Source organism: Triticum dicoccoides, chromosome 4B (genome assembly GCF_002162155.2).
Source record: "Triticum dicoccoides isolate Atlit2015 ecotype Zavitan chromosome 4B, WEW_v2.0, whole genome shotgun sequence".
NCBI lineage: Eukaryota > Viridiplantae > Streptophyta > Magnoliopsida > Poales > Poaceae > Triticum > Triticum dicoccoides.
The window spans coordinates 550,981,531-550,995,017 of record NC_041387.1 but is presented as its reverse complement, the minus strand read 5'-3'; the positions used below and the strand labels follow the sequence as shown (position 1 = coordinate 550,995,017).

Below are 13,487 nucleotides of genomic sequence, written 5' to 3'. Positions count from 1 at the left end.
ACCGATTTTTTTTAAAATAGTACTAAGACTTTGCGCTACCTGCTCCTCACCTACTCTTCTTTCAGTATTTCGACGCCACAATCATTTTCCCCGTTTCCTCGTAGTCCTTCCAAACCCGACCAAGAAAACAAGGCCATGGACAAGCAAGCTGCGGTATAGCCGGCCGCACCGGCCAAAGGAGGTGCGCGCACGCAGACGCACCCGACCCGCCAAATACAAACTTCCTGGAGGCCCTTTGTCCTAAAGCGACGACGCCGAGAGTGACGGGCCAAACTATGCGAGAGATAATCGATATTCCACCGCCCCAAAAGCAAAGACGAAGGCGCGGACGAGCACCTCCCTAGAAAACGACGCCGCCCGGCCGCCGAGCAGCGCACGCGCAGGCACCCCCCGAGCCCGCGCCCGCGTCCCCGCCCCAGGAGACACACCACCTCAAAAGCTCGGACACGAGCTTCGTTCCCTCCCCATTAAGCCTCCCCCTTCCCTCCGCCCCAATCTCAGCTCGCCCGCCCCTCACTGCCATCCCACCAACGCCGCCGCGCTCCGGTCCCTAGCTAGCTCGCTCGCTCGCCGGTGGTCCCCGCAAATCGTTTCTTGTTTCTGGCTAGAGCACAACCTTTTGGTTTTGTCCAGCCTCCCGCTTCGCATCCCCTTGCGTGAGGCCATGGCCGAGGTCCCTGGAGCTGCCGGCGCCCTCGGCTCCCCGCCCCGGGAGGTCGTGGACGCCCCAGAGCGCGCGGCTGCTCTTCCCTCCGCGGCCGGCGAGCTCGGCTCCGCCGCCGGTAAGTCATCCTCCTTGGACGGCGCCGCGGTTTACTGCTGATTGATGATAGTTTCCTCTTTCCTTTATGAGTTTCCTTCTTCGATTTGAGTTTTACTTTGGTTTATTTATGTATAGATGCTGATAAGGAGGTTCCTGGAGGTTCGGAGGTCAGCGGCGCCGTTGGCACCGACAAGGCAGCCGGTCTGTGTTCCGGCGCCGAGCTCGAATCGGCGGAGCCGGGTGTTTCGGATGCGAGATTAGAAGCTCCGGCGGCGCGAATCCACGGACAGAAGCTGGGTTGCGGGAGTACGGGTTCCGATGGAGCTGCCGCAATCAGCCATATCCCCTCACCGGTTGAGCCGTCTCCGTCAGACGCCAGTTCGAATTCAGACACCAACACCACCCCTGGGGCCATTAGTGGTTCTTCTTCCCCTGCGGAGGGGTCCCTATCCCAAGCAGAAGCAGCTGATTCTCGAGGACGCGAGCCAGAAGCACACGAAGAGCCAACGGGCGCGCGTGGGGCGCCTGATGCTGCAGCTGCGGTGGCCTCTAGCGAGCTCGCAGTCGAGTCCAGAGGGGATTTCGACGGTCAAAACGGCCTTATCCAAGGGGAATTGGAGTTGCGTGCCGGTGGCTTTTTGCGTGGCGAAGGGGCAGAGGCGGAGCCTGAGGCCCCAGACGCCTCCACGACGCAGGCCAAGGAAGGAGTGGACGGGATGGAGACGAGGTTGGATGACTCTGAGGCTTCAGACGGCTCGACCACGCAGGAGGACTCTGACAACGACGTGGAGACGGAGTCCAGCAGCTCCAGCGTAGAGGAACAGGACGCGGGATATGGCGTCCACGTCCCACTCATGGTATGACTTCCGTGCAAACCTCTGAGCTGTGTGCTACTCATCCACGTTGATATGCTTAGCGTCGGTAAACTGATCATGTATATGTTTCAATCTGCCTTTTGATTTCTTCAAGTTGGTTCATTTGGATTTTTTGACAATAGTCCATCGTACTAACACACTCAAGCCGCAAAAAATTGCAATCTGTGGAACATTAGACGGTAGGCGTAGGGTAGCAATGCTTCCTTTTCGTTGTAGAAGAATCTGCTTTATGTGGTGCTCTGCTCCTCTGTTGATATTTGGTATCTGGTTTCTTATTTGGTTGGGCTGTTTTGATATGGTCATTTATATCCTATAGTAATTGAGCAAGGGACCATGCTTGTGCGAATGGACAACCTGTTCAGCTAACTGAAGAAATTAGGCAGTGGGCGGCTGGGCGCAGGGTAGCAATGCTTCCTTTTTCTGTATACAATCTGCATTATGTGTTGATATTTATTTTCAGTTTCTGGTTATTTACTAGTTTTTGGCTATGCTATTTTGATATGCTCATTTATGTATCCTAGTAATGGAGCAAGGGACCACGCTTGTACAGTTGTACTAAAGGGCGTTCTGTGCAGCTAGCTGAGGAAATTAGGTCCTACTACATGAAAAGGATGCACCCCTGTTTGCATAAATAAACAGCACATGGATTGTTCAAGGCAAATTAGCATTGACTTGGTTCCTCAAAAAAGTAAAAATAGCATTGACTTTGTCCAATACTGCAGCCGTGTCTGTAAACCTTGCTTGCGCTGTTATATGAAGGTCTATGTTTGATATAGTGGAATTCTTCTGATTAGGCGATGATGTGTACCTGCGTTTTTCCCCTTTGTAGGAACAAGTGACCTGTGAGGTGGCCAGGGAGAACAACACTTCAGAGACGAAGAGCTCTGATAGGTACTATTATTTTGTTTTATATCTTATATGAGCACCTTACACCGAGTATAGCTTGATCTGTTTGGCATACATGCATGGTTTATTCATGTTTTGACATGCTTAATTCATCTGCAGGATGGATTCACTAGCTGTATCAACACTTGTATTGGCTTCAGGTGCAGCCATGTTACCTCATCCTTCAAAGGTAATGGGCCTAATAGTTGTTCTTTTCAGTCTGTTGTAGGTAAAATATATTTGAGCTAATTTTATTCTACCCATTAGATCAGTGGAAATACTGTCATGTTCGTTCTGCTCTCAATGTTCTGGAAGGTGCTGTTTAAGGCATTGTCAAATAGTTAAATGTAAAGAACGGAGGCACTTGTTACGTAGATCCTTCTCTTCTCATAATTTGAGATTAAATTGAGCTCAACATTACTCAATTAACTCATGTAGTGATTTAAGCAACTCTTTGTGAAGATTTCGGCATCTAGACTCATATGTTTGCTTTTCTTGACTTCATATTTAGTGTGCTTCCAAATGTTAAAACGTATATGCCATCTATAGTTCCTAGAAGGCCGACAACAAACAACGACTCTAGGTTGCTGTCATACATATATACAGCTGTAACTGCATCTACTGGCTCTTTCATGCAGATACTATTCAGGGAGGAATAATTACTCTCCATGTGCATTTATTCTGTTATATTATGTGTTAAAATAAAATGCATCCAATCAATTCATGTTGCTCTTTAGTTTCTCTAACGTTGACACCTGTTAAAATAAACAGGTGCACACAGGTGGTGAAGATGCTTATTTCATAGCTTGCGACGGCTGGTTTGGTGTAGCGGATGGAGTTGGTCAGTGGTCATTTGAAGGTAAACCATACCTTCTCTGCTAGAGTACTGTTGTGTGATCTTGTGAGTGCACTGAACTGCTGGGTGTACGAATTTCGCTTTACACCTTGTTTCTGTTATCGCGTTCACTCTTTGAAAATGTCTTTTAGCTAGCAGTTAACATCAGTGTGTTTCTGATGTCCATATCTAATTTATTTGCCATCTTTGTCTTCATTAATTTTGATGGATCTAAGTTCTCATCATACACTGTTATACTTGGGAATATGATCGCTCAGAACTGTGGATCTGACTTTTGTCCTCAGGAATCAATGCGGGGCTGTATGCGAGAGAGCTAATGGATAGTTCCAAAAAAATTGTCATGGAGAATCAAGGGCCACCAGGGATGAGAACCGAGGAAGTTCTTGCTATGGCGGCAGTTGAAGCACGATCCCCTGGTTCTTCAACTGTCTTGGTTGCTCACTTTGATGGGCAGGTATGCTCTTCTGTCATCAAGATTTGGCATGTCTACCACTTCCTGTCACATTTATTGGTGGTTAATTGTACATGTATTTTTTCTCATCAACTGATTGATATGGCAGGTCCTTCATGTATCTAATATTGGCGATTCAGGATTACTGGTGATAAGAAATGGACAAGTATATACACAAACAAAGCCGATGACATACGGTTTCAATTTCCCGTTGCAAATAGAAAATGGTGTTGATCCTTCAAGACTTGTACAGGTGACACAGCACTTGTTAGGTTTATATATTAGCCCTGTTACTATTTTGTTTCTCTTTAGCTTTCTCAGATTTTAACATATGAATTTCTCTCCTTATTCACAGAATTACGCTATCGATTTACAAGAAGGTGATACCATCATAACAGCGTCAGATGGTCTGTTCGACAACGTCTACGACCATGAGGCGGCAGCCATTGTCTCGAAATCTCTAGAAGCCGACCGAAAGCCTACGGTCAGAACCTAATAACTGTTTTTGTTGGGAAGAAGGCAACCTAATAAACCCACCTACAGAAGGTAGTCAACCAAGAACCATCCTGACATATTCGTTTCACGTGACTTGTGCAGGAGATCGCGGAGCTCCTGGCTGCGAGAGCGAAGGAGGTGGGCAGGTCCGGGTCCGGGAGGAGCCCGTTCTCGGACGCGGCGCTCGCAGAAGGATACCTGGGCTATTCCGGGGGCAAGTTGGATGATGTAACAGTTGTCGTGTCCATTGTTCGGAAATCTGAACTATAGACTGTTGATAAGTTGTATTTCTATATCTGATGGCCATGGCCGCAGCAAGTTGCGAGCCATATTGGGATAGAGTTCAAATGATTGCATCTTGGGCCTGAAGAATGACCCAATTCTTTAGCTTCCATGCATTAATCGTGTCCGGGGATGTGGGAATAGGGAGATGCCATCTATCTACACGACACGATAGCTTAAGCAAAGAATAGAGAGCTAAGCTAGAATACTAACAAAAAAGATATTCACGCTCTTCTAAAAATATTTGACCAACAGTGAGGTACGAAAGCGCGCTTGTGCGACTTGGAAGGCAGTACTGAGGCTGCTTGGTTTGATGCCAATATTAGGCAAAACCAAAAGTAGGCTATATATTTCGGAAGTGGAGTTTCTACACCCAGGAGCAAATGCTCCTGGTGTGAACAGTAAAAAAAAAAAAAAAAGTGTCAAAAAATTCTGATTTTTTTTGTGGCATACTTATACAAATGTTTGTTGTGCACGTAAAATTTCATCGCGAAATCACATTGGTGGAAGGTGTGGTAAAAAAACAAAATTGATGCTCTGAAAATGTTACTTACAAAAGCATTTTGAAGCTTTGGTTTTGTTTTTTTCGACATGACTTTCACGAATGTGATTTCATGACGAAAATTTCCATGCACAAGAAACACTTGTGAAAGTATGTCAAAAAAAATTTTCAGAATTTTTTGATTTTCTTTTGATTTTTTTGATTTTACTATTCACACCAGGAGCATTTGCTCCTGGGTGTAGAATGGTACTTCCGATATATTTCTAGAGATTGGTACGAAAAATCTGTAGTTAAGAGTTGCCAACACACTGGCATCAAACCAAGCAGTCTCATCGTGTATGGAAACGAGTCATGTTTATGAAAGACGCTCGTTTAGACGTGTATATGAGACATCTGTATAAAAATGGAATGGAAACTCTCACATAAGATACATCTCGGTACATGCAGCAAGCCAGCAACGAGGCTTGGTTTGCTTTCTCAGCTGTGTCGAGCGAGTATAGCGGAAATGGTCGCATGAGCAAACATGTTACATGTTTGCTGAATTACAGGCGCGCCGCGCCCAGCTGCTCACATGAGCAGAGCCGCGGCAACAGTCGCTGCGGCTAGGAGGACACTTGCTGAAGCGGGGAAGGTGGTCGAAGCGGAGGCCGACGGCGATGGAGCTCGAGCGGTGGTGGAGTCGCCACTTCCGGTTCCGGCTTCGGCTGGTGATTCCGCCGACGGCGTGGATGGTGACGGCGAGTCCCCGAAGAACGGAGCACCGGAAGACGGGGCAGGTGCAGGTGCTGGAATGACGGCAACAACGTCAGTACTTAAAGAGCTGCGATTTTTTTACTCCAAAAAAGAAAGGATTATATATGTTGGTACTTTATTCGCAAAAATAAATAAATAAGAGGAACGCTTCAGTACACCCCCTCACAAAACGTATAAAGGATAATTTAGACCTTTGGCAAATAGTATCCACTTTCATACATAGGATAGAATATGCCATACGTTCGGAAGACCACCTCTACGCTGGACGCTGGAATACGGCACAGGCACAGCTAACCTGGGCCGGCTCATTTGCGCTGGAAAATCAACAAAAATTAATCCGTACATTGGTATCGAACTAACAACCTGGGATATAATTCATACCGATGCTAGCCACTTCGGCTGCCTAACTCAAGTGGCCGATTAGCAGTGCACCGCTTAAAGAATTGGAGAAAGGGGCAACACTTTGACACCAATTCACAAATACTAAAATGGGTGCGTGGATCTAACACACAAGATCCCGCGAGTGCATAACATCACTAGCCCAAAACGATTTTTTTTTTGAAATTTCGTATGTGAATTTCTGTTTGACAAAGTAATATTTTTTAAACCCAATCATTTTCAAAATCTGTGAACATATTTTCTAAAACTCAAACCTTTTGTGAACAATGTTTCAGACTCTCAAACTTTGTTTTGGAAAAATAAGAGCAGAATTGAAAACGAGAACATTTATTGAAACTAGAAACAATTTTTTTTAAATACGAACATTTTCTTAAAACAAGAGCAAAACTGAAAACACGGACATTTTCTGAAACTATGAACAATTATTTCAAAATGCAAACATTTTATGAATTCCTCGGAACATTTTTGTATTTTCAAATTGCTCATAATGTCAAAACACAACATTTTTACAAGGAGCAAACAAACTTTGAAGACGAATATTTTTCTTTTAATATTTTATGAAAATCACTATTAAGTTTTGAATTTCAAGAAAAATACGAATAAAAATTTGAAACAGTTTTTTTTTAATTTGCTCGAACATTTTTTTGTATTCGTGTAGGAGAAATCACCATGTTCAACGTAGGGTGTCGGGGTAGGTCAGAAGGCTCCTTTTGGGAGCATGTTTTTCCTCGAGATCTGTCAAATGACCTAATTTTTTTCACTAGCTTGCATGAACAATTCAAGGCACCATCCCAAGGTTTTTTGGTTTTCTTCAAATTTTACATTTTCTGGAGTTTTCTTTTTCAAAAAAGGGCGATAAATTGCCGAACGTGTCGCAACTTGCATACGGTTTCGAAAATCGTTCAAACTTGGCATTGATTCCTACCAGGGGTATGCCCGCCTGCTTGCAAAAAATGGGTCATTGCAAGCGTATCCAAAAATAGACCATGCTCAATGTTGGGTGTCCGGGTACGTTAGAAGGCTCCGTCTGAGAGCACGTTGTTTCTCGACATCCTTGAAATGGCCCCAATTTTTCCCATGTCCTTGTATGACCAATTCAAGGCACCATGCCAAGTTGTTTTGGTTTTCAATAAATTTTGCATTTCTAGAGTTTTCTCGGTAAAAGGGGGAAAATAAATGCCCAGGCATGTTGCAACTTGCATACATTGTCGAAAATAGTTCAAACCTGACATAGATCCCTACCATGTGCATGCTCACCTTCTTGGAAAAGTTGTGGTCATTTGAAGGATATATAAAAACAGACCATGTTTAAATGAGGGTGTTCAGGTAGGTCAGAAAGCTACGCCTGAGAGCATGTTGTGTTTCGACATCCATAAAATGGCCCCAGTTTTTTATATGACCTTGTATGGCCAACTAAATGCACAATGCCAAGTTATTTTGTTTTTTGATGAATTTTCATTTTCTGGAGTTTCCTCGGCCAAAAAAGGTCGATAAATGGTCAGACGTGTCGCGACTTGCATACGGTGTCAGAAATCATTCAAACTTGACATGGATGTCTACCATCGGCATGCTCACCTACTTCAAAAAGTTGGGTTCATTTCAAGAATGTCCAAAAGCTAGACAGTTGCCAGAAGGCTCTGGTTGAGAGCACGTTGCTACTTAATGGACGCAGCGCTTGAACACCACCTTTCATGGGCCAGCCAAACTACACGAGCGATCAACTGTCGTTCGATCGCTTCTTCGTGATTCGACCAAAAGAAAACTTCATCATGGTTGACCTGGACGAAAAGTTGACCATTGACATGTTTGACCTTTGACCATTAACTATAAAAAAAGGGTTCATCTTTTTGGAAAAGTTCATGGACTTGAAAAAATAAGCGGATTTGCAAAATGTTCATAAATTAGAAGTACCATGAATTAAAAAAACCATGCATTTTGATAAAAAAAGTTCATGATTTTTTTTTAAAAATCATCAGTTTTGCAAAAAGTTTATCAATTTTGAACAAAGTCCATCGATTTAAAAAAAAACCATCTAGTTTGAAAAAAAATCATTCATCTTGAGAAAGATTCATCAATTTAGATTTTTTTAATCAATCTTGAATAAAGTTGATCGACTTTAAAAATCATCAATATTAAAAAAAGGTTCATTGATTTTTTCTAAAGGAAACTGAAAAAGGTTGCATATTGCAAAAGAAAAAGTAAAACAAAAAGGAACATAAAAAGGAAAAGAAAACGAAAAAAAGGGAAATGAAAACCCAAAAAAACGATTGAAAAAACAAGAAAAAGGAAAATAAGAAAGAGGAAAGAGGAAAGAAGAAAATGACGAGAAAGAACAGTTTAAACACAAGTGCTGAAGTCGGCTTGATGGTTATAATGTCCATCTATGTACCAGGAAGTACGTGGTTCGATTCCTCTTAGGCTCGCATTTTTTTCGGTTTCGGATTTAAAATCATTAAAAGAGAAGGGAAAGATGGGCCGGCCCAGCTCACTGTACATCGTATACAGCGGATAAATGATTTCTAATATATGACCATCATGTCCTTAGTTATGAAGAGAAGAGTGGTTAGTGAACACACCTGGAGACCCTCCGGTCACGCCCGGAATGGAAACTGCATTAGCGAAGAGAGAGATCGTCAGAATATAGTTCCCTCAGTTTTTTCCCAGTTCATAATTCCGTCAGGTTCAGTATTTAACAATGGTTTTGCTAGGTGTCAATCGACTAAGATTTTACTTCAGATTTTGTCAACTCTCAACTGATTCTGAAAGATAGTGTACTATAACCGACTGAGAACTCTCAACTGATTCTGAAAGATAGTGTACTATAACCGACTGAGAAGTGCAGATTACTCTTTTCGTCACTAAATTAAAATTGCAATTTGCACATACACGGACCCGACAACAACTAACTGTTTCAAAAAAATTGCAAGACAAGGAAACATGACCGATGCTCCAAGGTAGTTGACTTCAGTTTATGCACACGACTGCTCCACCAAAGACGCACATAAATGGACCAGAAAATGGAGTGACTATCGCTCAATCCGATATAAGAACATTTCGTTCTCAGTCAGCTATTGATAGGCGTTGTATTTTTGAATTTGCGAGTGGTGGAAAAACACGAAGAAGAAAAAAGAACACTTACTGTGGCACTTGCTGAATGGAGGCGTCTTGACCTTGCAGGCGCCGGGCAGCTGCAGGGCCTTGGTCATGTTGAGGGTGACGCCGTAGTCCTGGCCACCCTGGAAGGCCTGGCACAGGCAGGCCACCTCCTTCTTCACCACGTCCTTGAGGCCCGAGCAACACGACTTCTCGGGCGTCGCCACCGTGCTCCCCTCCTGCACGTAGCTCAGGCACCCCGCCAGGCTGATCAGGGCGTCGCTACAGTCCACGGCCGGCGCTGGCGCGGCCACGGTCGCACTGTCGACGTGTGCTACCACCGTGGCTAGTGCTGCAAGAAGCAGCAGCCATGGCCGTGCCGTGTCCGCCATCGACCTAGCTGCCATTCTCGCCGGCTGCCGCTGTAACTTGTGTGCACGCTGCACTAGAGCTATCTACAATAGTAGTTTCAGAACGTGTGATATGGTCTGTGGAATGTGGTGTGAGATTGCTAGGGGGTGCGGGGAGGGCGTTTTTATGTTTGCGATGGGCTGCCAGCACCACATGCACCACTGCATCAGTGGGAAGTTTGGTTAGTGTTACACTGTACTGGCACGGGCACTGGCAAGAGACAGAAATGGAACTCATTGCTCCTCATCCTAGCTTTACAGGTCAAAGAAAATGGCGGCATACAGCAGCGATTCTCTCATCGAGACACTGACATCTGCGCACGGCTGCGAAATGCTTGAGAAATCATGGCGTCTGTAGGCATAGGATCGGTGTGTTGATGCGCCCTTCTGGTCCCAGCCACTAGTGAAAGGGCGGCTTCGGCATGGCATTCCTTTTCCGAAGCGGCGGTGTGCCGACATGATGAAGTTCGAATGGTGGCAGTGGTCTGTGCGGGTGAGCCAAAAGAAGGTCACCGCGAGCCGTCGCCGTGGTCGGCCGGTGACCATGATAAAAGGGCCGGAAGCCTTTTTTTTTGCGGGGGAAAAGGGCCGGAAGCCTTGGGATAACTTTTTTTTTAGGGAAAGCCTTGGGTAGCTGGGTGGGCGGTTGCACGGCAGAAAATAAAAGAAACCGAGCGCACGACGGCGCGGGGGAGTGGAATCGAGACTTTCCGAGGGCTGGGGCACACGTCGACCGAGCAATATTACCAACGCCGGTATGAACATCAAACCTCCTTTTTCTAGGTCTGAATGCAATGCCATGATCGATGTATGGGCTAATGGCTGCTGACGTCGCCGCGTCGAATTGCTCGCGTCATGTCCAAGCAACGGCGCTAGCCGATAACATGTTCGATCGTCTGCAAGTTGCGGTTTGCGATTACGGAACACTGACGACGAGGAAACACAACAAATAACGAATGATTGTGAACGGGCCGTTCACTTTTCTTCTTCTATAGATAGAGTCGAGGCTAACACACGTACGTAGCAGATTACAACCGGAGTAAAAATTTCTAGAGTGGATCGATCCTAAAAAAGGTACCTACTAGCACTTCAGTTGGTATCTCGTGATAAGGCTAACTACAAACTGAATCCGCTTGGCTAACTTTTGAAAACAGAAGGGCTTAAAATAGCGCTGCAACGGCAAGCGCCGCGCTAACGACCATGGCTCCCATGGGAGCGACGGAATTAGCGGCAGAAGCAGCCGGCGGGGCGGTCGGGGAGGTCGCCGGCGCTGACGAGGGAGCTGGAGAGCTGATGGCGGCGGGCAGCGTGGCAGCGGGCGCTGGGGTCGTCGGCAACGGGAGCACTGGACCTGCAACCAATATTTTTTGCTCTAGGCGTTAGTGATGAGCATTCTTGACTTCAATTCGGTTTAGAAAACAAGTCCAATAATCAACTGAACAGCTACTGTATTTATTCTGTTCGAGAAAATTATTTCACAGTAGAACAATTTCGTGGATCAATTTTTAGTTCGTCGTCGAAGATCAGTACATACCAGGTTTGGGTTGTGCCGACGCAGGGGGTTGCGAAACGGGAGCTGCACAAGCATAGTAATTAATCAGGAAATCAGTTAAAAATGCACCAAGATTTAATATTTTCCTTTCTGTTAAGATTTTTGTAATAGATCTAGATTTTTTAGGGTTAATAAAAATAAGATTAGATTAATCCTCACAAAAAAATAGGGTTAACAACAACTTTAGATTAAACATCGCAAAAACAATTTTCAGATTAAAAAATGTAACAGACAAAATGGGAACCCTAACTGGGCCGCTCCAAGCCGTCTATTGGTACAAGATGGATAGCCATGGGCCATTTCAATAGGTGCATCAGCCTAATCTCACAAACCGATCGGACGCGGGCTACGCAGAGCGTCGGACAAAGTTAACAATGAACCCCACTAAAAAAAAAAGGTTAACCAATGAACCGCGGCACACGATCACGAAGCATACCTGGCGTAGTGGGAAGCGTGGGCATCGGCGACGGCGCGCTAGATCTCGGTGCGGACGCTGGCATCCAAGGAGCAAGAGCCGGCGCTGGGGTCGGCGGCAGGGGCAGGCGCTGGGGTCGGCGGCAGGGGCAGAACCCGAGCAGCGGCCATGGGAGACGACGCCGGCACGGGCGCTGGTCCGGGGCTGACAGAAGAAGGCGCCGGCCCCGGCGCCGCAACAGGACCGCCGGAGGGCGCATGCGCGGGGGGCACGGTCATCATAGGCGCCAGAGCGGGCGCGTTGGACGACGGAGCCGTGGTGGGCGGCACAGGCAGGGCACGCGTCGGCAGAACGGGCGGGACTGCTGACAGTGACGTGGGGGCCGGCACTGGCGGCTTCGACGGAGCGGTGGAAGGCGCCGCGGCCTTCTCCTGGAAAGAGGACCTCGCAATGCTGCGACGGAACCACAGGTCGTGAAACATCACGGGAATGTTGACTGCAACGACGGGAAAATGAAAGAGAGAGTTAAGCTTGATCCCCGTCGCCGATGACGGTGAATACGATCTAAGTAATAGATCGATGTGGCAGATGCATGTACACGACGAGCGATCGAACTAGATGCGCAAGAAAAGCAACCTCTGAAAGGTTTGGAGTGTGTTGTACTTACAGGATTCAGCGACGGTGGTGGCGCAGAGCACCAACGCCAAGACGGCGATGCTCCTCGTTAGTAGAGCCGCCATGGGAGGCAGGCGATGGAGGCTGGATGGGTTAGGGCTAGATGAGCTGCGCGTTCGCGTGCGTGTGTTTCCTTCGCGCGCTCTCTCGTAACAAGGGCTTTTGATGTGGATCGTAGGGCAATATATATAGCGCGAAACAATATGGAGAAGCTAACGATTTTTAGGATTTTTCGTAACAATATAATTCTGAATCTAGCCACCCTCAGAAAAAAAGAGCTGAATCTAGCCTTAGTTGTTAAGATTTCCTGATTCTTTACGAGGGAAAAGTTATATTTTCCGGTTTTTTCTTTACAGATTAATAATATTAGGGTTGCCTCCAGACGAATTAGGATGGGTTCATTTTTTTAGGGATATAGGATTGGTTCATGTGTTTCTTTTGAGGAAAGCAAAATTAGGTTCATGTGCTGGGAAAATCTAGTATCGTTCTCTCGGTAATGCGCACGCCGCTCACCACGTGGCCCGGCCCCACTATATGTGTCAGGACGATTTTATTCCTTTCTTTTAGTTTTTTTGAATATGTACTATTTCATATTTTTTAAATTAATTTGTATTTTAAAATATGTTCATCACTTATTTGAAAAAATCACCATGTGTTGAAAATAGTTGACCGTATGTATAGAAAATGATCATCGTGTACTTGAAAAATGATTCAACGAGTATTTCAAAAAATGTCACCTTGTGTTTGAAAAATGGTCATTGTCTATTTTTTTACCGCATATTAAAATTTTATATTTATATTTATTTTAATCACTTATTACAGAACTTAATGTATAAATATATATAGGAAAACTATTTATGTATTGAAAAATGTTCATAGTATGTTTTGAAAAGTTTCAGCACATATTGTAAAAAGTTCATGAATAAAACGAGAAAATAGACCAAATAAAATAAATAGAAAATGGAAAATGAAGAGAAAGTAAAAATAAAGTAGAAACGACAGCAAAACTGAAAGGAAAAAAGAGAAGCAAAAAACCAAAGACAAAAAAATGAGGAAGAAAAGAAGCAAACACCGTAGGTCG

The 13,487-nt window shown here is 45.2% G+C and overlaps 2 protein-coding genes across 3 annotated transcripts; one reads left to right on the top strand and one right to left on the bottom strand.

Moving 5' to 3' along the window:
• Positions 1-376: 376 nt before the first annotated feature.
• LOC119291412 (probable protein phosphatase 2C BIPP2C1) lies at positions 377-4,717 on the top strand. The gene is made up of 9 exons (XM_037570170.1): positions 377-782; positions 899-1,620; positions 2,468-2,529; positions 2,644-2,713; positions 3,295-3,382; positions 3,664-3,833; positions 3,940-4,083; positions 4,186-4,314; positions 4,428-4,717. Exons 1-9 carry the CDS (start codon positions 665-667, stop codon positions 4,593-4,595), a joined length of 1,671 nt encoding a protein of 556 aa, XP_037426067.1. The 5' UTR covers positions 377-664; the 3' UTR covers positions 4,596-4,717.
• A 746-nt stretch (positions 4,718-5,463) lies between these two features.
• On the bottom strand, positions 5,464-9,901 carry LOC119291411 (non-specific lipid-transfer protein-like protein At5g64080). Of its 2 annotated transcripts, XM_037570168.1 has the most exons (3): positions 9,401-9,894; positions 8,838-8,870; positions 5,464-5,894 (listed from the first exon to the last, which is right to left on the bottom strand). In XM_037570168.1, exons 1-3 carry the CDS (start codon positions 9,759-9,761, stop codon positions 5,677-5,679), a joined length of 612 nt encoding a protein of 203 aa, XP_037426065.1. In that variant the 5' UTR covers positions 9,762-9,894; the 3' UTR covers positions 5,464-5,676. The 2 variants fall into 2 exon arrangements, with proteins under 2 accessions (XP_037426065.1, XP_037426066.1); XM_037570169.1 differs by lacking the exon at positions 8,838-8,870 and having other exon boundaries at positions 9,401-9,901.
• Between the last annotated feature and the right edge of the window lie 3,586 nt (positions 9,902-13,487).